This window comes from Ixodes scapularis, unplaced genomic scaffold (assembly GCF_016920785.2).
Source record: "Ixodes scapularis isolate PalLabHiFi unplaced genomic scaffold, ASM1692078v2 PGA_scaffold6__148_contigs__length_123643588, whole genome shotgun sequence".
NCBI lineage: Eukaryota > Metazoa > Arthropoda > Arachnida > Ixodida > Ixodidae > Ixodes > Ixodes scapularis.
Window position 1 is genome coordinate 7,036,284 of NW_024609881.1, and position 25,176 is coordinate 7,061,459.

A 25,176-nucleotide genomic window follows, 5' to 3' on the forward strand; every position below is an offset into this window, starting at 1 on the left:
CAATTTCACTTGTCAAAATCCTGCTTTGGAGTCCAGCTTTAAAAAAAAACCTTGCTCCAGCTAAGTGCCCCAGAGTTTCTTTTACCGATGGTAGGACAAGCTTCCCCTTTTCGATGGACTTGTTCAGGTTTGTTAAGTCAAAAGAAATCCTGACTTCCCCACATGATCTGGGGATCACCACCACAGCTGAGCCCCAAGGGGTCGGCTCGACCACTTTCTTAATAATGCCGTATTCCTCTACCTCCTTTCGCTGGGCCTTGACCTTGTTCAACAGCGCCAAGGGCACTTTGCGTGATGTGTTTACTGACACTGGGCTTGCACCTACCTCGTGTTTGATGGTGTAGTCGCCTTTCATTTTCTAGAGTCCGCTGAACATTTCCGGATATTTTACTTTGTACTTTGCGTCTGCGTCTGCGGTGTCCACCTGCAGCAGCTGTACAATCTTGAGATCCGTGCTTGCCCGAAGACCTAGCAGAGGTTGTTCTAGCCCTTTGATAACGTACATCTCCTCTCAAGCGGTGTTCTTTCCACAGCTGAGGGTGGATTGAACCTTTCCTAACACCTTCAGTGGCCGTCCACCGGCACCGTAGGCTTTCACTGCTCTGGGGCGCACTGCACTCACATCCGTCACGGTTCCCAGCGGCGATGCATTTACATCTGCCCTTGTATCGATCTTGAAAATGCTAAATTTTTCATAGTCGCTGAGCTCTTTTCTTTATGCTGATGCATTGCTGCCCTCCGTGAGTGCATCCAGTGACCCTCTTCCAGGCAAAGGTTTCTTCTGGTCTGTGGTGACTTCCCGTGGAGTTTTCTCGTAGAACATTTTTTGCCAGTGGCCTCTTTTGCCAAATGAATAAAATTTGGACGTGAAAGCTGGACAGTTGCTCTTTTTGTGCAGTCCTTGTCCGCCGTACCTCCCGGAACCGTGCGGTGGGCTCTTCCATCTCGCCTTCTTGTTTGTTGGGTCTCCGGAACTGAAGCGGCCTTTCTTGGACGCTTTCCGGAGGGCGTCGAGAGACAATTTTGCTGCGTTTTCCTGATGCAGGTCAGCCTGTTGTCTTCGTACGGCTTCTTTTTGTCTTGCCTTTTGGACCGCCGTCTCGAGGGTGAGTGCTGGATCACTCTGCCACGCCTCTGAGTGCTTCGCATCTTGCAAGCCAACCACCAGGTGGTCGCGCTCTAGTTCGTTTTTTAATGCGCCTTAGCCGCAATGGAAGACCACTTTGTGTAAGGCAGTTACGAAAGCTTCGACTGTTTCGCCGGGTTCTTGCTTGCGTTGGTGAAACCTGGCTCGTTCATGGATGACGTTGCTCTTCCCGATGCGATGATTTTGTAACACTTCGATCACCTTGTCGAAGTCCGCCTTGTCCTCTTCTAACAGCGCTGCTGCAGCGAGTATGTCCTGCGTATCTCCACCCAGACAGTAAATTAGAGCGTCCACTTGGGCTGGCACTTCGTCTTCGACTAGACATGAGACTCTGCTGTTCCTGACGAAGCGGTTCTACCAGGCTGTCCACTCCTCTGGGCGTCGGAAGTCAAACGCCGTTGGTGGCTGGAAACCGAGGGTTGGCTTGTTGGACCGTAGCTCGCGCTTCGCCATGTTTGCCTACAACGAACAATGGTAACCAATTCGTATACCCTCTGCTCTATCGGACACCTCTTTTTCAGCTCGCTCTGAACGTCGCTTGTCGCCGGCCCTTTCTAATGTCGTAGCCGTCACTACCCCATGTCCTGATATCATGTCCGTGATAATTCTATTTGACCACAAGGAGGGAGACGGAACAAACCGACCGACACCGGCGAGCTCAGTCACACACACGCGCTCAACTAGCTTCCCCCTCTCGTGGTTTTATTAAAACACATCAACGTGAATATTGCCGCGGTCGCAGCTGACCAAGTAGGCAGCGCGCCCGTGGCCTAACGGTTATCGCGCTTGCCTTCTACGCAGAAGGCCAGGGTTCGATTCCTGGCAGCGTCCACACATTTTTGATGAGGCTGTAATGTGATGTTCTGGTAAAATTGAGAACCGTCTTGGCTGTCGAGGTTAGAATGTTCTACACACCGAACCTTCTACGCCGCATGTTCCAGAAGCCCAAGCGGGTACAAAAGGGGCTCTGCGTGGGAAGCCCGGGCCAGTTTTCGCCCCAGCGTTCGACTCTGCTCTTCCGCCGACTTCCACGCCCGCGACGCTCTGCTGTTATCTTTTGTTTCCTTTTTATTTTTGGGCACAAGTTCGCCCCCATTTAACGTTTCAGTTTCCCCAGTTATTCTTTGTTTCCTCGCCTGGCCATTTGTGACAATATTACCACAAGAACGAGCTCACATTAATAGTCTGCTAAGACCGGGAACCTTAATGGTGCGGAGTGCACGTTGCAGAACTATAGAATCTCGCCGTCAGCACGCGCTCAGCAGTCGCGCAGAAAGCTATGGCGGCTGGTGAATACCCCCTATAGGACTATCTGGTGGATTGTGTCGCAGCATTGGCTGTGATGTGTCTCCTCAGCTAAAGAGAATTGCAATGAAAGAAGAACGGGAACATTACTTTTTCCAACACTGGAATTAACCATGCGACGTGCGAAATAGAATGGGCCGAGTCATACAGGACAGAATATTGTAAGCAACCAAATTTCCACGAGCACCAAAGGTTCGCAAATCTTGCAACTTGTAATTATAGCAAAAAATTAATTGCACGAAGATAGGAGTCCCTTCTTACAAATATATAGCATATCACTTTAAATCGCGAAACTTGGGGCCTGAAAAGAATTACTGAACTCCACTCTTTTTTCAGGTTTGTGAAATAATACGCCAGTGAAAATAAAGTTCTTAAGTGACCAAGTAATTCAGGACAGGCCCGGAAGTGCTATGGTTTGATCCTGCTGCGACGAATTTGACGGAACACGCGGAAAGGAAAGTTGATTTTACATCACTGCTCCGTTCCAACACTCTTCGCGGCATCCGCGCGTAGGACAAAAGCTTACGAATGTAACCGGCACATATTTCGTCGGAGATTTCTAGCCGAAAGCGGCGATGCATTGCGGCGTTGTATCGCGGCGTGGACGTACCGCTCTTGGGAAGGATGGTGGCCCTGTGCAGGGTGACGTTCTCAAATACTACGGGCAACTGGGTGTATGGCTTGCCCGACCGCTTGGCCAGGAACATCCAGGCCAACACCATGTACCCCGTGGTCGGGAACAGCACCCGCCCGTCGACCTGGTGCCCCGCCAGGTAGCCGTCGTTCTCCCCGGCCTCCAGGTCAAACACCTCCATTTCATCGGAGTCCTGTGAGACGGAAAGGACGAAATCACTTTCAACCCGCGAGCGAAATCTACGCGACACTATCAGAGTTTTTTTTTCTGCTGCAACAAAAAAAGGTATAGAGACACTAGCTAATGAATATCTGTCAAAACTATCAAAATGGTTAGAACTGAATCGCTTATATTTAAATACAAATAAAACAAAGTATGTAATTTGTAAGCCGGTAAATAAACGAGATGACAGCACTGTCCACATAATATTTGAAGGCATAGTACTGGAGCAAATGACAAACAAAAAGTTTTGGGGTGTATGGTTCGGTGAGGACCTTTCATGGACAACACATATCAATCTGACTTATCTCGAGTGACTGGGTGTATTTTTAAAATAAAAACATTTATTGCCTACTAGGCTTAAACAGATCTTGCACTACTCACTTTTTTTTTTCCAAAATGAGCTATGGCATTATGGTCTCGGGTACAACGGCTGGTACAAACTGCAATAAGTTAATCCTACTGCAGAAGAAGATTTTACGTATATGCGAAAATTATAAACGGATAGAAGGGATCTACGCACACAGCCACTATTTATCAAATATAATATGCTGAAGGCAGACCAGATATATTATTTCAAACTCCTCCAATGGATACAGGTAAACAAACTTGACACCGCACCAATAAATAGTTTGAATCCATACACATTACGAGATTCAAAGCGAAAGATGCCAGCCATAAGGACGAACTACAGTCGGCAAGCCTTCACCTATCAGATAACTAGAACTTTAAACAGAACAGATATAGACATACACTTTGATCAAGCATTATATACTTTCATAAAACATTGCAGAAAAATGCTGTTGTTAAACGACATTGCATATTCAATTGTATGTGCTCTCCGGTTTAGGATGTGTCCACCATATAGTTTATTTGAACTAATGTCCTTTTCGTAAACTGTTCAATTTGTTTCTTTTTTTTTTTTTTTGTTGACAGATTGTACTTTTTTTTTAAAGTAATGTCTTGAGAGTGTGATCGCAAAGATTTTGTGCATTTTGGTATATCTCGTAACAGTGGCGTGACTGATGTTCTGTATGTCTAGTGTTGCTTTTTATTTCTTCCACAGTTGTTCCAGAGTTATTTCATATTTGTTCCATAGTTGCCTTATATTTGTTCAATAGTTCTTTCTTATTTCGTAGACCGTATATATTGTGTTGCTGAACTGTAAGGAGCGGCAGAAGCTCCGTCAGGCACCATGCCTTTATCTCTGCCCCCCTACGCAAAAAAGATCCCCAAACAAATAAAGAAAAAAAAAAAAGGCTGCCGTATCGCGACCGGTCGGAAGGCGACGCATTCATTTCGAAGGGACCGAGTACGTAGTGCAGCCTTGGGACCGCTTACGAAAGGACAGACTGGTGAATTCCGTCGGGTAGTCTTGGCATACTTACAATTTGAGCATAGTTTCTAATTTTTTATGCACATCACTTTTTCACTCTGGGCTTTAAATACTTTTGATACTATTACATGTGACCGCTTGTCATACATGTGACCACCTGTACATACATTAGATCCCTCAGATATTACAAAACCTTTTAATTTATTTATTCTGTTTATTTTCGTATACTGCAGGCAGCGGCGCTGCCCAAGCAGGGGAGGGTTACAAAAGGAGTTTATTCAATATATGTTCGAATCGGTTGACATCAGTACATTCCACAATCAATGACGGCAAGCAGTTCCATTGTTCAATTGTGTTAGGAAAATATGACTTCTGAAAAAGGTTAGTTCTGGCATAGTATGGGCATATGACTTGGGAGTGATTTAGTCTAACTGATCTTTGTGGCACAGGAGGAAGATAAGTGTCATTTGATAGACCAGGTGAATTGTTATAATGCAAGTAAAGAAACTTCAGCCTAGGGATTTGTCGGCGAACGTGGAGCGGTTCGAGCACAGGCTGCTTTAAGAAGTTGGGTACTGATGATGAAGTGCGGTACGTAGTCTGATAGGATGAATCTTGCAGCGAGACGTTGGATCCACTCCACCCCCGCAATGTGTTTTACAAAATACGGGTCCCACACAATAAAGGCGTACTCTAGAACTTGGGGAACTAGAGAACGATAAGCTACAAGTTTCACAGCCGAGTGACACCCTTTGAGTTTTCTTTGAAAAAAGCATAGCTTTCTGAACGTTTTGGCACATATGTTGTTGATGTGCTGGTCCCATTTGAGGTTGTTTTTAATTGTTGCACCTAAATGTTTCACTGAGGAAACTTCTTGAATGCACTGAGTGCCAATATGGTAAATGTAGGAAAGAGGCTTTTTTGTAGTCAGTGTCATTAAGACGGTTTTAGAGAAGTTAATTTTCATTTTCGGAAGGTCGCACCAGTCCGCAAGTTTACAAAGGTTTTCATTCAATGTAGTCTGACAGGAAGAATTTTTGACAAGAATATACGTTACGAGGTCGTCCGCGAACAATTTTACACTACCGCATTTATCAATATTTATGAAATTGTTGTTAATATAAATTAACTGTAGTAAATGGAGTTCCAGGTATACCTCATAGAAGGTAAACCTGGAGCCAGGTCTACCAGTTCTTTCGCTACAGCAAACCGCCTTAACGCCGGTGTGGACGGCCCTATTTTACCGGCCTAGTTCGCCGTAGGAAAATTCTGCACCCAGGGGAGAGTGCTTTCGACGTGCCCTCGCATCTCCTGCCTCGAGCTCTCCACAGACAGAACCGCGCACCCTAATAAATTTCCGCCGAGACACCGACCCACTAGCTACGCAGACTGGACACGCCCTCGCCCAACAAAGCCGCCCGACCACCAGAAACACATTTTTGACTTGCCGCTTGGCTTCGTGCAGGCAGCGAGCCTCCCCTTGCACATATAACTCTTCATTCCTTTCTGCGTCTTTCCTTGTCTGTCCTCCCCTAACCATCATTTTATGACTAGGACAGGGTGTATACAATATTGGTTCTCTCAAATTGTGTGACCTTACCGGGTTTTTGCCGAATATTTCGATAAAACTCCCCGATCAATACGAATGTGCAGTAGATGGAGTTTCGGCGGATGTTCGGACTGTTCCTATTTATTTCGGAGAGTAGGGTGGTGGCTGAAGCTGCACAGTGTTACCTCGGGAAACTGTCGCAAGGCGCGAAGGTCATCCGTGCCACCACAAGCCTCACCGTCCCGCTTTGTTGCGTGTCGCTAGGCCGTCTTTGTCGGCTATTGTTTCCGAATTAACCAATTTTTGGATGAATTCCCAGACAGTTCCCAGGGTTTGCCAGATGCTTCAATATTCTTTAACAATACCAGATTTTGCAGGTTAAATAGACAGCTTATACAGTCAAGCGAAACAGAATCCCATTTAATTTTCACATAAACGTTTCGATAACGACATGGAAGCACAAGGCTGCACAACGCGCTTGGTTGCAACCAGACGGAAGTACATAGACCGGCCTTTCTCCGCGGGCGCTGCAGCCACACTCACCTGTGACGAGGTGGAGAAGTCGTTGTAGGTGACCACCGACCAGGACTGCGAGTGGTCCCAGCTGACCAGGTGGGCCACATTGGGCGTACCCCTGGGCACGGGCCACGGCACCCGGGGGAACAGGGGCTCCAGCTGCAGGGGCACCCCGTGGGCGTGCAGCTTGCCCAGCGAGGTCAGGAAGAAGGCCGGCACGTCCGGCACGTCCCGCTTCATCAGCCCCAGACAGGTCGCCTACGGAACACACGCGCGGATCAGGATGACCACTCTGCCACCACAATCGTGCGCCATCGTTGTTATGTCTTTATTCTGGAAATACCACTACCGGTACTTTCTGGCTCGGGACGAATCAAGTGCAACCGTACCCTGCCCCAAAAAAAAAAAAAGAAAAACGCGGGACGTGAATTGGGTAAAGGCTGTTTGAAACACTTGGGACAGCCCACGACCGAGTGTGTTACACCCTCTTAGGATCTCTCGCGACGAGACAGCACACTGACACCATCTATAGGGCAGCCATAAAACACTCAACATTTCTGGTTTTACACTAGTCTTTTGAGTGTGATTGAAAAACCTTTGACAACGTTATAAATGACCATATCTCGGATAGTATGTGTGATGTACCGGTAAATTTAGAATAATGCAGGACATATTTATTCAACTGTTAGGTCTGGTTTGGTCTGCGACCGCGCCCAGTCTGCTCTTTTCCAGGCATCACATTCTTCTCCGTGGCTCGCTTTCCACCTCTGGCGTCTCCGGTTGCATCAGCTTCCGCCGTTGCCAGGGACAAAGGTCCTGTTGGCTATGCGTGGCAAACACGCACGTAATAGATGTGTGTGTGTGTGTGTAGGCGTTTTAAAAGTAGATGAAAGGGGGGAGGAGAGGGCCAATTGTGAATTCGCGCCAGGCGCGTTGATCACGGCAATATCTCCCAATTAAAAAAGCTTCACGTTCTCACAGGCCCAGCCGCGTAGGTGGTTGGCGCGTTTGTGTTGATCTTCTGAGAAGAGGAGGGATGCCCTCCGTGCCTTGGTCACGTGTGCCTTCAAGCGGTGTGGCTGGCGAGCTTGAAGTGCCTGCCTCCGGTGTTGCACGATTGTTCTGACTGTCCTAAATCGTAGTTGGAAAGTCGTCACTGAAAATCGGAGACGGTGAACCGTTTCGCTGACTGATGTCGCCGGAAGGGGCAGACTTTTTCGATGTTCTTGCTCACCTGAGGCTATCGTCTTGATTCGGAGATATTCTCTCTTTACCCTTGGCTACATGTCTCAGCTGTTCGATATGCCGTTTCCAGGCATTTCCGTCGTTCGTGCGAATCTCATATGTTCGGTTTCCTAGAGCTCGGACGACGAATCCTTTCGTCCATTTCTTGCTGTTCCTATAGTCTCTTGCCCAGACCTGGTCGTTCTGATGTAGGTTTCGTCCTTTAGAGTTGCGCGAGGCGTGCTGCTTCGCCTGTTTTGGTCGCACGACATTCGTTATTGATGGTCTAAAAATATCAAACCTTTGCGAAATTCGTCTCTTGCCATCATTTTAGCGGGTGTTGAGCCAGTTGTCGTGTGCGGGGTCGTCAGGTTTGCCATCAAGAAGTTATGGCATGCCTCGTCCATGGTCAGCCCCGAATTCAGGCTTGCATTTACAGAGTTCTTGAATATCCCCACGAAGTTTTCTGCCGCACCGATCGTTGCACTATGGTTCAGGGGTGAGAATGACTGCTGCACTCCGTTTCTTGCCATGAAATCCCGGAATTCGCTTGATCGGAATTGAGGGTCATTGTCTGTCACAATCCTTTCGGGCAGTCCATATCTTGCAAAGAGAGTTAGAAACAATGTTATGGTGGCTGCCGAAGTCATCGAGGTCATGGGCACTACCTAGGGCCATTTGAAATATGCATCAATGATCACCAAGAAATTTCTTCCATAAAGAAATCCTGCGAAGTTCTTTTTTTTATTCATACTGCTGACCTCTTTCGAAATTGTATCAGGAGTGGAAAACACGTAAATAGAAGGATCGCATTGTGCATTCATTTACACAAAACATCGCAAAAGCCAGAATAGGTGGCTGCATTAACGACATGGGTCAATTACTGTTGTAGGAAAGAAGGAACATTTTAATTAATCATTTTTATAATTATATTGTTTGAGTGTCTTCTGATGTGAATATATGGAACTCTGGGGGCAAAAAAATGCAATGTTTACATTTTTGTCTATTCCCAGCTCATTGCTAACAATTAAATCCAGCACTTTCAGACGACTTTGTTTCCTTCTTTCCTGTGACGTTTGGAGTCCTGCTCTAGAACACAAGTCTGTGGGGGACACATAAGAAGAAAGCATTTTAAAAACAAATTGCACTGGAAGTCTCCTAACTCTTTCTAAATCAGCTATGTTTCCAGTCGCGTGCGGGTCCCAGACACTGCTAGCGTACCTTAGATTTGGCCTAATAAACGTTTAAAACAACAACTTAGAATCACTTGATGCATGTTTAAAATTCCTGCGCAAAAGTCCAAGTTTATTTACTGCCCTCGCAATAGTTTGGCCGATATGCATATTCCAACTCAAGTCAGACGTTATGGTGACACCGAAGTGCTTATAAGAGGACACTCTAGGTAGATGATGACTGCCGACAGCGGTTAAAGTAAATAGGTTTCTTTTTCTGAATGACAGACATGCACACAGTTTTAGTAAAATTAGGTAACATATGCCAATCTTTGCACCACATATTAATTTTTTCTAAAGACGAACGTAGTATTTCATAGTCAGTGGAACTCTTAATTTCATGAAAAAGGATACAATCGTCTGCAAACAGTCGCAACTTTGCAGGAACTCCGGTCCGAATATCATTGATTATATTAAAAACAATAGTGGCCCAAGCACTGATCCCTATGGGTCATCAGAAGAGACATGAACAAATGAAGAGCGTGCGGTGTTCAACTGCACATAGTGTCGCCATTGTCATGGATTAATCATGGATCCAGATTAATATTTGGTCGTTGTTTAAAATTGTGCTCAGCTTCTTCAACAGCCTTATGTGGGATACGCGATCGAAAGGTTTCCAAAAAGTCTAAATAAATTACGTCTATCTGTCCCCGCTTGTTAATTACTGAGGTGAACTCGTGAACAACTTCAACTAGCTGCGTAATTGTGTGCACGTTCTTGCGAAATCGATGCTGAGTGCTGGTAAAAAATGATTACACTCGAGGTACGACGATACGTGCTTGAACACTACATGTTCTAGCATTTTACTACACGCGCTCAAAAGAGAAACAGGTCGATAATTAGAAATAATTTTAGTCACCTAATTTAAGTACCGGCATTACTTTGACAACTTTCCACCCCACAGAGACAGTGGCGGTACTTAATGAGCATCGGAATATGACAGCCAAGTATTTAGCACATCACTCAGCGTACCATTTCAAAATTTCGTTATGAATACAGTCGGGGCCTAGTGCCTTTTTAACCTTGATATTCAGAAGTATATTTAAGATGCCCTTTGCTGATATAACGATATCAGAAAAGGAATTTATGATTTGAGTGTAGTCGGCTGCCGCCTCAAAAACATGACCTAACCCATCATCTACGATAAAAACAGACTTTAAATAACCATTGAAGGCATTAGCCAGTGAACAGGGGTCATCAACGCTCTGGCCGTTAACAGTAACTTCATTCACATTATGCCTCAATGGCGACAAGAAGCGCCAAAACTTCTCAAGGGAAGCTTGGAGGAAATCAGTAAAGTTACGTTAAAGTACCTATATTTGGCTTCTATGATTTTTCCTTTTAGTTCACTATTTATGTTTTAAATGAGAATCGCATCTCACTTTCGATTTCTTAGCCAAGAAAGCCTACGGAGCTACTGAATAATTTCTCTGGTTATTCATGGGTTCAGCTTAATCAAGACCTTCTCCCTTTTCGTCATGAATTTAATAATGCAGTCAATAGCAAGCCTTTGAAAGAGTTCCATAGGAAATTGACATCTGGTTCTGGCATGAGAGATACGCTTGAGAACCCAGAAAACGAAAAAGACACGGAATCAATAAGGCCAGTATCATCTGCTCTAGAAAAGTCACAGTACACTTTTTTGTCGTTCTTCTTTAACACTTTTTGTAGCTGATTAAGTAAGATATACCACGTTATGCTACGAAATGCCCCCAAAAATATCAACATCCTTCACTCTTTCCACCACATTCTGAGAAAGAAAAACTAAGTCAATAATCGAATCTCTTCTATCCGACACTCTGCTTGGTACGTTTACTATCTGAACGAAATCATGGACTAATGTTAACTCAATCAACGCCTGTGAGATACTGCAGGACGACTGTGTGCTCTCCCACTTGATATTAGGGAGATTGAAATCTCCAGGTAAGATAATACTTGAACTTGAGTGTACGTTTGTTAAGAAATACTGATTAACGTCTTCAAAGGAATCGTCGTTACCAGGTGGACGATAAAAAGCACCAACGATAAGGGAAGTAGAATAAATACTAACACGAACCCGCAAGATTTCCAACCCGGCCATATCAGGCATGCCAGGAAAACGTATATCCTCCTTTAGGATTATTGCCACAGCCCCGCCCCGTGTATTTCAGTCTTTCCATATCATTTTATGCTCGGGTGGAACTACTTCCAAATTCATTATGTTATTAGTTAGCCACGTTTCTGTAATAATCATGATATGTGGTTTATCTGATAGAAATATATGCTCTATGTCGACAGTTTTATTTTTGATCAGGGATGGACAGTATTTCAAATACAAGTATTTAAAATACGTATTTGAAATACTCTGTGTATTTTGCATTAGTATTTAGTTACAAATTGGGTAATGTATTTGATGTGTGTATTTAAATACTAAAACATGGGTATTTCAAATACAATTGTAATTAAATACAATTTTGTAGGCGAAAATACATCCCTCAAATTTATTGTCACTGTCCAGAGCAGGAAGAAAACTACGTTCTGCACCGAATGCAGTGTATCTCAATCAAGCACAAGCGTTTAGTCACTGTGATTACAGTGCTAGTCCAGAGCAAGAATAGTGACGAAATCAACCTTCACAGGCAAACTGGCTAAATAAGTGCCTGTGACAACTTGTGATGCTTTCCAGTCAGATCTCCATCCATATTTTTGCCTGGAACATTCTAGATGCGCGGGTCGTCCAGATTTTCGTAACTGGTGCGAGTTGCAACAATAAAACATTCTCTAGCTAGTGCTGCGCGTCTTGGTCTTCTCGGTTCTTTGTTGGTCTATACTAAAATGTAATCGATAAAAAGAGCTGCTTGAAGCTTTGTACTTTTTTCACCTATTACGTCCAAGCTGATTACATTTTTTTTATTATAATTATATTGCGTTACTAGAACCTCGCACACTAACTCCCGAGTGTGCGATGCAAAATTAAAATGAGATACCTAGAAACCCGTTGCAGGTGCCCTGAAGTCGCTGACCCAAATTTTGAGGAATGTATTTGGAAAAGTATTTGGAGGGACACCAAATACACTTGGTTGTATTTGTATCTTGTACTTAAATGCTTTTTTGGAAATGTAATTAGATTTGTAATTAAATACATTTTTGACGAAGTATTTTGTATTTGTATTTTGATACATATTTGCATGTATTTTACCCATCCTTGTTTTTGATGCTTCTTGCATTTAGGTTAATAAGTTTAATGGCTGCATCAGGCTTTCGCTTTGACTGTCAGTTCTGAAAACCGCTGGTTCATTGGAACCCTCGTTCGCCTTTCAAAATCCCAGACATAAAGCGTGTTTTTTATTTCGAACTTATCGTACACTAGATTGACTTTATCGCGCCTCGTGCGGTTTTCGGCAACACTGTTCCACAACTTCTTACAAATACCGCGTACTTTTCTCTGAAAAATCCTTAGAGAAAGAGATTGTCGAGCCCTTCAGTTTTCGGCAGTTCTTAAAAATAAACGTTTTTTCGAAAAAATGGAAACGTTTCACTATAACAGGCCTTGGTCTATCAGCCGTTCGTTTACCAATATAGTGCAATCTTTCCGGACTTGTAATGGACACCCCGAGCTTTTCATCGAAAATGCCACTCACGATTTGACTCTGAAGGGGTTCTGCCGTCTCGTCGGCTGCATCGGCAACGCCGTAAACGATAATGTTGTTGCGTCGGCTCCGGTTTTCAAGATCATCAATTCTGTCCTCCATTTTTGCGACTAGGTTTTTGAGTAAGAATATCTTGTGCTGATGGATGGGAAACTGTTTTGCAGTCGTTTGCAAAACAAACATTTTCGCATCTTTGGCAGCCAACTTTTCGTTTAACTCCTGAACCTGATTCTCTGCATGTTTTTGGTTTTCTTTTATAGCTAATAGCTCCCTCGTCATCTGGGTCTTATTTTCAAGAACTTGCGCCAACATCTTTTGGACGGTCGGTCCGGGATTATGTTCCACGTCGCCACATAATTGCAATAAAAGGCAAACCATGTCTAACATTTCAACAATGCACTCAAGAAACGTTTTGGGGCATGCAGTCTGCATGCAGTCTGCGTCCAGGCGTTGCCATTTCTTTTTTGGGTATTCCCACGGATGTATGGGAACTTTGGGTGCCTCGTTGCTCACTTCCTGGCAGGGCCGACAACTTCGGACCATCGTTTCGATTTAATAATCCAAAAGCGGCCACCACACGTAGGTTCGTGCCAGTCCCTTCATCTTTGTCATTCCCGCATAACCTTGATGCAAATCGTTCAAGACTTGTTTTCGGTACCTCGAAGGTATGACGACGCGTGCTCCCCACATTGAGCCGTCAAGCTCCACGGTTAGTTCCTTTCTGCGACGGAAGTAAGGCTTGAGGTCATCGGAATTCACTTGTTCCAGCCATCCATCAACGGTGAATCTTAAAACGTTAGACAACATGCGCCCTTTCGTGTATCTGCTGATCTGCTTATGTGTCAGAGGGAGTGTTTGAAAATTTTCTAGATGGAGACATTTGATTTTGTCCAGTTTTGTAGTTTAGGATTTTGTAGCGAACTTGTCAGTCATTAGAGTCTCGACAGCGTGTCTGCGACTACATTCTTATCGGTTGAAACCCACTTTGTGCCGATGTCATACCCTGACAAGATGATTGCCCATCACTGCATTCTTGCTGCGACCGTGCCTGGGATTCCCTTACCGGGATTGGAAATCGATACCAGGGGTTTGTGGTCCGTCCACAGCCTGAAGTGGCCTCCAAACAAATAGTGGTGAAATTTCTTTACGCCTCCTTTGTCAATCGGAGAGCAGTTTCGCTCACTTTTGGAGCGCGTTCATGACATGAAGACGATCGGCCTTCGTTGCTTGTTGGGTAGTATGTGTTGAAGTACTGCACCCATGCTATGAGTCAATACGTCACAGTGCAGTTTCAGAGGAAGTGCAGCGTCATAGTGCACTAGCAGACTCTTGGTGAGTTGCTTCTTTGCTTCATTGAAGGCTTTTTGGCATAACCTCGACCATTTCCTCCTTTTATCTTTTCGCAACAGTTCATATAGCCGATGTAGGATGTCGGCGGTGTTGGTGAAGAACTTTACGTAGTAGTTCAGCAGTCCCAGAAATACTCCGAGTTCTTTTTGATCTTTTGGCGTCTTCGCTTGTAGGATCGCTTCCACCTTCTTAAAATTTGGGTGGATCCCTTGTTTGTCTACGAATTGTCCTAGGTACTCGATGGAGTCCTGCATGAAGCAGCAGTTTTTCTTTCCGAAGCGAACACCACTTTCTTTGAGTTTTTGCGGTACGATGTTCAGGTTCCGCAGGTGATGTTGATCGTTTTTGACAGTTACCACGATGTCATCCTGAAATGCACCTGTGCACTGCAAGTTCCCAACGAGCTCTTCGATGACGCGTTGGAAGATAGCTGATGCTGGGGTTATTCCAAATGGCACTCTGATCACCTGATAGAGCCCTTTGTGTGTATTGATCACAGTGCGGTCCCTTGATTATTCCGCTAAGGGGATCTGGAAGTAAGCTTGTTTGCAATCCAGCTTGGTGAACTTCTCTCCCCATTGGAAATCTTCAGAAAGATATCTTCAGTCTTCGGTAGTGGGTACCTATCTCGCTTGAAGGCTGGGTTGAGTGTGACCTTGCAATCCCGGCATATGCGCATTTGTCCCTTTGCCTTCGTCACTGGAACGATTGGAGTTTCCAGCTCACTCTTCATCCCAAGAGTGATTATGTGCTCTTTCTCAAGACGATCCAACTCCTCCTCGATCTTATGTCGGAGGGCGCATAAAACTGACCTTGGTCTTAGAAACTTTGGTTGAACATCATCATTCACGCAGAGTTTCACGGCGTAGTCCTTCAGTTCTCCCGGACCTTCAAAGATGGAACTCTGTTTCTGTCTCACACTTGCGAGAGTTAAGGTTTCTGCACACATGTTGTGCACTTCCTTTGAGTTCACTTCAAAATCCTGAAGCTATGCCCGTCCTAGTATGGGAGGTTCCCCATTCTTCACCACTTAGATTTCATGACGCTTGACTAGCCCGTTGTACCGTAACTCGATTTGAACCATTGCCTCTGGAACGATGGGCTTGCCAGTGTACGGCTTCAGCGTTATTCCCGAAGGTTTCAACTGGAGGTCTTGAAGAATTTCTTGAAACGTCCCCAGATTGATCCCAACCACGGGTGACCCTGTGTCAATCTCTGTCTGAAGAGATTTGCTGCAAATGTCCACAGTTACTTTGATGGGTTTTGGGTAGCTTGAGCCGATGAAATGAAAGAGAGTTTCGTCTCCCGAGTTCTGTGTAGTGACATGGTTGGTGGAGCTTGGCTTGTCCTTTCTTCTTTTGTCTTGTAGACTTCGTTTTTTGTCACGGCAGACCATTTAGACCTATCCTGTTCTTTCGCATATTTTACAAGTCGTGTTCCTTGCAAAGCAGTTTTCAGGGTCGTGATCGGCTTTGCCGCAACTGTGACATAGGAAATTTCGCTTGTGGGAAATCTCGCTTGTGCGAGATTTCCCTCTTCTCTCGTTTGCCTTTTTCGAAAGCGACGTCTTGTATTTCCGCCCTTGCGCCAAACGATTGCTATCGTGTTGGGTCTCGGTCTCGCTCCTTATTTCCTTCGCATCATTCATGGCTACCTCCATCGAAGTAGCAAGATCCACCGGTGCCTCGAATGTCAGCGTCTCTTCAGCCAGCAGCTTTTCGAGAAAGTTTCCGTCCTTAATGCCGTTAATGAGCTTGTGTAGAAGTCGGTCGTTAAGGGAAACATCAAAGTTGCATTGCAGTGAAAGCTGTTTGAGCGCAGCTACGTATTCTGCGATGGTTTCGGATTCCAGCAGCTTCCGGTGATGGAATTTGTAGCGTTCAACCGTTTTATTTGGCGTCGGGTCGATGTGGCTCTGCACTAGTTGAACGATCTGTACGTACGTCTTGGTGCTTGGTTTAGCAGGTGCCACCAAGTTCCGTATTAGTCCGTACATTTCTCGTCCGACGACAGAGAGAAGAACATCGGCTCACTTTGATTCCGGAATGTCGATTGCAGAGAAGAGCACTTAGATCCTTTTGACGTACGAAGACTACGATTCCGATTTCTGACCGAACTCTTCAATTTTCCCGATGCGAGGCATTCTCCAGGTTTAAGAATGGGCGTCACTCACGTAACCGCTGTCTCCTTTGTTTCGATGCCGCTTATTTGTTTACATCCGTCTTTATTGCATGGATCCCATCCTCGCCGCTATTGTGATGTACCGCTCTCCCCCTCCGGCGTCTCCGGTTATCATCAGCCCACCGTTGCCTGAGCCAAAGGTTGTGTTCGCTATCCGTGGCGAACACGCACACAATACACGGCAGTATGTACATTTCATCACGAAAATACTGCAATACTTTGGCTCTAGTAAAATGCAGCTCCAGAGTCACGCCGTAGATGCTGCCAGAGTGCCAGCGTGTTCTCTTGTCGCAAGAGGTCTCCATGCACTCGGTCGCAACCAGTCGAAGGTGAGTGAGCTAGCCTTAAATGTTATTTCTTTTCTGTGTGCTCCTGTGCAAAAACGTTTCTATCATTGTGAATTGACAGATTCACATCTCTATCTATGTTAATGTATTAATGCTTCTATCGATAGGAATACATTTATAGAAATAACAAAGAATGTGCAGGTGAACCGGTGAACTTTCGACATCTCAAGCAACCGAGACATCTTAGGGAATGAAAGTGGACACCACACACACAGGTTTGTTCTTAAATATTCTGTTTCAATGTTTCGGGTGTTCAATACCTAGCGAACACAATACTTGGGTACAAAGAACGTCAGGCAGACGTCTAGCAGATTAAAAAAAGAAACCCACCTCCGGTCCCAGGGCCCGTCGCAAGATGGCCTGCAGCAGGCAGTGTGGCGCAATCTCGACCATGATGGCATTTTTCGGCACGTGCTCCAGGGCCTCCCGAAAGAGGACGGGCGAGATCAGGTTGTTCACGTGGTAGGCCGCCGAGCACTTCCGGGCCAGCGGCTCCCCCCAGCGGCTCTGCGGCACCGACGAACTGATCCAGCGTTCCGTACGAGGGCGGGCCTCGGGGACCACCTAAGAGGGGGCGGACACCGTCAACTTCGAGGCGACGACCGCCCGCTTGCGGCGGTTCAAGCGGGCGCTCCGGGTGGCGGAACGGCGCATGGTCGAAAAGCGGGCAAGTCGGTTCGCTCCTTTTTTGTGGCAACAAACTCGATGGCACCGTCTATTCGATAGCCCCGGCACACCGCCGATTCGTGCATATTTCCTTAGTCTTAAGCGAAATTCTTTCGCCATCAGGGTGAATTCCATCTGCAAGTGCTCTAAGTGACCAGTTTGTCGAGACAAGGCATAAATTTCTTTCGTAAACACTGCAAATTGTTAATTTAGTTGAATACTGCGGAAGTGTTAGAGGGTCATTTGCACACCGGTGCCACCACGTTTCAACTCACGTGAGAAATAATGAATAGCCTGTTGCAGGTTAACCCCTTGACAGCCGAACTTTTTCACCGGTGCGCATCTTATGCTAGGGTTCTTTCTGCACGCTGGATGCAAATTTCAGTGCAAGTAACGTGGTAGAACGAAAATATATATGTAGAAAATGTGGACACGATCATCCTTTTTTTTTTTCTGTTCCCTCTGGGTTTTGATGTTTCTCTTCTACCCCACTCTCAGGTTAATTCAGCGCAGCGTTTCATAAAATCTACTCGCTTGTCAATTACACACTTATTTAGCGGAACGGCGTTAATTGATGACCTTGCGTCTCCAACCGAGGAATATTTTCTGGCGCTGTTTGTTCGAGACACTTTACGATGCAAAATGTTACCTCGACCTTGCAACTTGAGGGCACACTTTTTAATCGGCCACTCGGCGTTAAAGGGTAACTGCAAAAAAAAAAAAGGTTTTTTAAACAACCCAATTGGGACAAGCGTGTCACAAAATGTTTCCGTGAAAAAGAAATGGGCAACATTTACGCCACAGGATTAATTTAGTAGGAGTCACAACCATTTCCTATTTGAAACTCCCGCACTTTCACCCCGCGCGGAGGAGAAATACGCCCCGCCCCTCACTCTTGGATGTGCTCTTGGATTGACTTGGCTGAGGTGTTGAACGACGTATGCAGCGTCTCGACTTTCGGTGAGTTTTGTGCACTATCACTGCCACCACAGCCTTTTGCAGCTTCTGTGTTCTGTGGGAACTACGCGCAAAATGAACACTGAATTGAAGCGTCAGCTTCTTGGCCACTACGACGAACTGGGCCTTCGGCCATACGAAGATACGCCGCGGAGGACGACTGCCAGCAACGAAGACGGCGCACCGCCTGAGCCTCCCGAGCCTTCAGCGCGCTCGACAGGAAAAGCGACAGGACCGCCCCTGTCTCAGTTGAGGACGTTCGGTGCACCCAGTGCGAATCTCGAAGACCTCCGGAACGAAATGGTGAGAACATGCCTGGACACATTTGTCGCTACGCGAACGCCCAATCGCCTCAAACCAAATAGCATTCAGCTTGTCATCTTTTGGGGCGGCATGGCTACCGGAAGACTCGCTCTCGCGATCACTAATCTACCAGCACTTTACAGAGCAACGGCGCCGCTTTACAGAAGCTAACATCTCCAAAAAGTAAGCATTTGTATCCGCAAGTAAAAAGAAAGCACGCTCACAAAGCAAAGAGAACTCGCAACGAAAGCAAAGGGAACACCTGAAGAAAACGAAAGTAACTAATCGCGCTATGAAAGCCAAAACCCCGCGTCGCTTCCTATCACTAACACCTGCGGCAGCTGCTAAACACGCACTACTTCACTTCAGGAAGTCTCACTCAAGCACCTGGGTCAACAGGAGACAGGCGGGAGCACAGATAACAGCGGCCATTGAAAGAATAGCGAAGTTTTTGTTTGTTGTGGTATGAATCCAAACAAAAGTGACCGTCTTGTAAACCCTTTGTAAACGATAATAATAACTCATTACATGAGTTATTCTTTAAACGTAAAAATATGCTACTCAAAAGTAAATTACAACATATCACAAAGGCTTAACAACCAAGATCTAAGCTGTAAAACAATCTCTTAGCCAGTGAGAAGAGTTGCTATCGCACGTCACTCCATGACGTATAATACCAACTTTGTGGCGCGCGATGTAAAACGGACCAAATTGCCGCAAACTAAAATCAATCTCGCGCAATAAATATTGCTGTAAAATATTTTTTTTCGCGGAAACCTTTTTTTGTGACATGCTTGTCCCACTTAAACTGTCTAAAAAATCTTTTTTCTGATTTGCTGTTACCTTTTAAGAAGGAAGTTTTAGATCATTCAAAACCGCGAACCACAACTTCCTTATTTTCCCAATCGTCGGATTCAGAATTAATTCCTAATTTATAGATCTCTGTGTGTTTCTATGGAGCGCGGAGTCGAACGGAAAAGATTCGCCGTTCTGGGATAGCGAAGGAACAAACTGAAACGGAAGTTGCCTAGATTTCCACTTTCCAAAAAGTGGACATACCGCGAGACAAACAAATGAAACCAGGCAACCAGATGACACGGGTACGGCGGTGGGTGTGCGTTGGAGTGAGCACAGGAGAGCGGGCCCCACCTTTTCAAGGACCTCCTGCAGGGCCGGCCCAATGGGCTGCATGCAGCGGCTGTGGAAGGCCATGTTCAGGCTGTTCACCTCTCGGGCAAACACATTCTCCGCCTTGAGCTGTGCCACCAGCTCCGCCACCGCCTCGGCTGGGCCGGACACCGTCACGGAGTCCTCCGCGTTGTGGCAGGCTGGAATCACTCCGTTAGGGCAACGTTGCTTCGCCTGGTCCCAGGTCAGGCCTAGGGGATGCCGGATAAAGGTCCCTCCGGTTAGGGCAAGAGATCGCTGGCCATGCCCATTACGGCTTCGCAGAGATCACGATCATTGGTTGGTTGAGGATATACAATGTTTATTGACAACGTTGCCTGAACATCACAACTTCCGTTTGCAAGGCACAACAACGTCAGCACGGCATTCGGTAGTCGGGGGTAGCCCGCAATAGCCTACCGCCTATGGACCACGAAGTCAATACTAGTGTTAGGGCAGCTCACTTCTAGCGGCTACTACCGTTTAAATTCCTTCCAATTGCCAAAATGCCTCTTTTTCAGAGACGTTGCATTGCAATAGTGCAGTACGATCTTTTAGTCATTTTTGTGCAAACCATTTTACAGCAAGCCCGTTTTCACTGACATGGCGGTGCTCTCGTTAACATTGACAAAACAGCTCCCGAGTAATTTCCTATCGCCTTCACCGAATATCGCCGCCAGTCTGCTGTAGCTAAACGTTAAGGAATTGATGGCATCAGAAGGGCTCCGCTTTCGTGTGATTTTTTGGGTTCTTCAAAGTGGCTCGAGTGAATCTCTCACTGGAATTGCCTTGACATAATAACTTTCTTTTTTTTAAATATAAGTTGAAAGCTTCTGTTTTGCTGCTGTCGTGCACGTTTTCAGCAAGTTGAGTTAATGATTTGATTAAACTATTTTGCGAAGGATTAGAATTAAATAGACCGACACGAGAAAGATGACGCGAAATACACAAATCAATGCCATCAACTAGCCCCACTTAAGCACTGTTCAATTTTGAGCTTCACAATCCTAGGTCAACAAATGTAAAAATATTAAAATTCATTTTTCGAATTCGGAAAAACAATATAGATGCAACGTGCTTTTTATGCAGCGTGTTTGGGGTGCAAATATTGGGAAATATTGGGTTTTATCTAAAAACTAAGGTTGCTAAATATAGACAACATTCTCGGGGACGAACTGGATAAATATATGCATTTTTGTCTCGTTATTATGAACCACTCATTATGAACGCTTTTTGAGGGAACGGAGGCGTCCGTAGTAACTACTAACGAGCAGTGCTGCGCAAATATTCGAAATTTCTAATAGTAGTTTCAAATAATACACTATTCGACATTCGATTCGATATGAGCTGTGATATTAATACTTTTCGAAGTGTTGATCGCGGCGAGTTAACCTCCGTTGAGTGCGCTTCACACCGAGCAAAAGTGCACTGCAGGGAAGCAATACCCGTTGCATCTCCGCAGTGCACAGGTGCTCGGTGATATGCGCACTCCACGGGGCTATTTCGCCACGATTATGAGAGAGAAAATTATATGCAGCTATGTCTTGATAACCGAAGCTCCTCATTCGTGCCTGTTACAGCCAAGCTGTATATTACTCACAGGTCGCATTTATGGTATGCTATCGTTTCACCGTCCTAACGAGAAAAAAAAATTTCAGTGATGGAAGCGAAAAGTGCATATCACGCATACAACATAGACCACATCATTCGTTTCAATAGAGCAGAAGCACCAAACAAGCATCAGAACCAGATAATTGATGATAAGGCGCCCCTGACAACAGTGCGAAACACGTAGCGCTCACCGCATACGTTTCGCGGTAAACATTGATGTTGCCCAAGCTGCCGTGGCAACGGCAGCTTGTGAATGGGGAGTGACGTCACTAGCCACATATAAAAAGTTTTGGTGAGTGCATTTACTTTTATTGCGAAAGGATTATATGCACCAATACGCGAAAACCCGGCATCGTCGGCGGCGTGACTGAGCGATTGTTTCCGAAAATGGCCCCCGGCGAAAAGAGTGAAAACAGGTAAATAAATGCTCAGATTAACGTCGAATTTCTCATGCAGGTTCGCGTAAACAATGTAAATTAATAGCTTTGAAAAGAAAATTGTTTAAATTTTGGTCTGGCTGAGAATCGAACCCGGCCTTTCGGGGTGCGAGACGAGCTCGCTTCCCCGACGCCACGACGGCTCCAGGATTTTGGGCGATTAAAGGTGTGCCTCGTCTGTGTGTCATCGGGCACGTGACGGCGCAGACAATGGGGAGAGGGTGGCGCCACTTTATTAGTGTATACAATGAGCGCGCTGCCTCCCGCGCGACACACACCGAATCAGCAGAAAAACCTTTAATGCATGTCGAAAACATTAATCAAAAACCTTTCACCAAAGCGACTGTAATGCTTTCGAATTTCCGCACGTAAGAAGTCTTAAGTGTCGTTGCCGAAATTTTTTTTTTCTTTCGTGAATCATTTAGTATAGCCCTTTTGCTGTTTACGAACATGAACTGCCGCTTGCGTCCCAAGCGACGTCCGATCGAACCGCCTTTGCAAGCCTGTCGAGCTTGCTTGTCACAGTGCTTAGAAAGCATAAATTCTATACGAAAAACAAAGTTAGAGATTTAAAGAGTGCCTTCGGCTGTATAATATTACATGTTGAAGGAGGCAAGTTTGTTTACAAGTTCTATACTCGAAACATTTTAATAAATCTCGCACTCCTTCCTTCGTTTGGCGTTCACCTGGTAAATTGGTGGTTAAACGTTTCATCTACATTTCAAGCAGCGGTATTAAAGTCGGCTGTGTTTATTCTTTTTTATAAACGTAGAGTTTTCTGGGACGTCAAAGACTGAAGCACCAGCTGGTGGCGTTTGCCATAAAAAAAGTCTATAGTGCAGTGGCCAATCGTTTAATATCATAGCCTCGCTGTTCAACCACCTTCAAAGCGTGGGTTTGAGCCCCAAATGTTTTTGATATTTTTTGTTAAATTTTTTATTGAAGAAACACTATTTGGCAAGTAGAAGGCAGACTTACAAACCTCCTCGATTAGGATAGCTGCAACAATTGTGTTTTTTTTAAATATGTCACTATTCATAAATATAGCTATACTAATATTAACTAAGCTTAGTAGTGGACAAGTGGAAGGATGGAAACAACCCTCAAGGGTTCCCCTGATTTTTCGTTTAGGCATGGTGCACGGTAGTGAAAGGCTCGGAGAAACTATTCGACATTCTACCAGAAAATAATTGGCCAAAACCACTTTTTGCTTCAAATTCGCTTCGAACTCAAAATCCACTATTTGCACATTACTAACGAGATGTCAGTGTAATTAGACTTAAGGGAGTTTCCAGCAGCCTCGACGACACACATAGAGCCCATGTCCAGACTGGACAACCTGGAGACAACGACCCGCGCAGAGAAGACTGACCGACGGCAGCCATGGCCCCCTTGGGCATGTTGCCCAGCTCGATGCAGCGCCCGCTCCAGTAGGCGCACAGCACCGTCTGCTCGGCCGTGAAGCCCCCGTCGGCAAAGCCGCAGCCGATCTCGCCCAACGAGTGACCCACCATGCCGTCCGGTTTCACCCCCACAGTCTTCAGCATGGACACCAGCGCCACCTGCGGGGAAGCGCAACGTCACTTGTCCTGCCAACCACGCCCGAGAAGATGGAAAACAGACGCGTGCAGCTCAAAGAGGTAATCTATAATTATAGAGAGGGAAAGGTCCCACGTATTTCGGTCGCTTCGGAACTGAGGGGCACATGTACCGACATCGGTGGTTGCTGAGGGCCCATATCGCTGGCGATGCTTTAGTGTACACAAAGCGGCGACAAAACACAACTTGCAAGCTCTGTACTTAGCCTTCTAGCTTTATCTTGCACGAAAACACTGGCATCGGGTATTGCATAAGAATAAAGGGGTAGATATGACAGGCACTCTAACAAGTCGTCGTGGTGAAGCGAACACACTTAACCTACCGTCTCCTTCCTGTCTTCACATTTCCGTCACTCTCTTTCTATTTCTCTCGGGGCCACAGATGTCGGCGCTTAGTCATGTTCTGCTCCCGTCTTTACCCCCCTGGTGCAGCTGCACTCCGGCCAGGGGTGAATTTATAGGTCGGGCTCGGTGGCCTTTTGACGTGGCAGACGGATGTGACGTTACGGGCAAGGCGTTTCCCAGGTCTATCTGGTTCACCTCGAATTCGCCATTTTAAGAAAAAGAAAACACCTCTTCCCTAAAAAGTTGAAGTGTTTGTTTTTCAATAAAAAAAAAAAAAGTTGCCCTGGAGACACTTTTGTGTGTGGGGGGGGGGGGCGGATGGGGTGTTCATAATCTTTTTTTTTTTCGTAGATGTTGAAGTTTCAAATTAAATCCGGAAGCATGACAAAAAATGATGTTAGATGTTGTAAAACGGGACAATATGAGTGCAGTAGAGCTGTTCTTCGTAACATGTTACAAGACGTTTGGTGATGTGAAACGAGTGCTGATTATCAGCTCATGCCAGCAAGACAAAAAAGCATGCGTAAAACACTGGAACATGTGATGGGCTCCTTCAATTCACCTGCACTAGCCTGCGCCGGTCCAGGAAATTGTAAATTGAAAATCGAACGAAACCGACGTCACCCCACTGGAGAGTGGGGCAAAATGTGAATTATAAATTTAACATCACCTTTCTTTCCCATTTTCTCAATAGCCATTCCGAATTTAGAGGTATCCCTACCGAAAAATCCGGTATAACTCTTCGCTATCCGGATTATGGAACCGGAAATCTATCTGGATTCTATCTGGATTCTATCTGGAATTTAGGTTTTCAGAAATTTTTCCTTTCTTCTCAATCTGGATTTCGGGTTTCCAGTAACAAATTTCCGGTTCCATATTCCGGATAGGGAAAGTTATACCGGATTTTTCGATAGGGATTAAATAGCACACCAGAAAGAGTACAACCTGGGCTATCCGAAAGTGTGTTTTATTTTTGTCGCTATAAAAAAACCGCCCGAGCTCCCTTTCTAAACTTAGGCTCTCAACGTGACTCACCTGCACGGCGGCAATGGAGACAAGGGGCGACACCATCGTCTGGTTGTTGGCATCGTCCCTGGTGATCAGGTCTACGAGGTCAATGCCAAAGGGTGCTAGGAGCTCGTGGGAGCGCCGGATGGAGTTGGCAAACACGTCGAACTGCATCATCTGGCGGGCCATGCCATTCCACTGGCAGCCGATCCCCGTAAAGACAAACCACAGGGGCCGCTTCTCAGACGGGGCGCGCTGTAGCGTGGGAGAAAGGAGCAAAGGTCAGGACGCACACGTAACTCGGGTGCGGTAGTGGACAGAAAATAAATGGCAAACGACAACACAAAGTGTGCTACATGCGATTGGCACCGGTAGCTGCCGCGTTGAGGAAAAGCACGTTGAAGAAGATTGGCTT

The 25,176-nt window shown here is 45.7% G+C and overlaps 1 protein-coding gene across 1 annotated transcript; it reads right to left on the reverse strand.

Moving 5' to 3' along the window:
• Positions 1-358: 358 nt before the first annotated feature.
• On the reverse strand, positions 359-24,965 carry LOC121838356 (fatty acid synthase-like). The gene is made up of 8 exons (XM_042294551.1): positions 24,789-24,965; positions 23,183-23,372; positions 19,745-19,974; positions 17,000-17,233; positions 6,734-6,964; positions 3,063-3,279; positions 623-673; positions 359-468 (listed from the first exon to the last, which is right to left on the reverse strand). The coding sequence occupies exons 1-8, from the start codon at positions 24,948-24,950 to the stop codon at positions 359-361; spliced, it is 1,425 nt and encodes a 474-aa protein (XP_042150485.1). The 5' UTR covers positions 24,951-24,965.
• Positions 24,966-25,176: the final 211 nt, after the last annotated feature.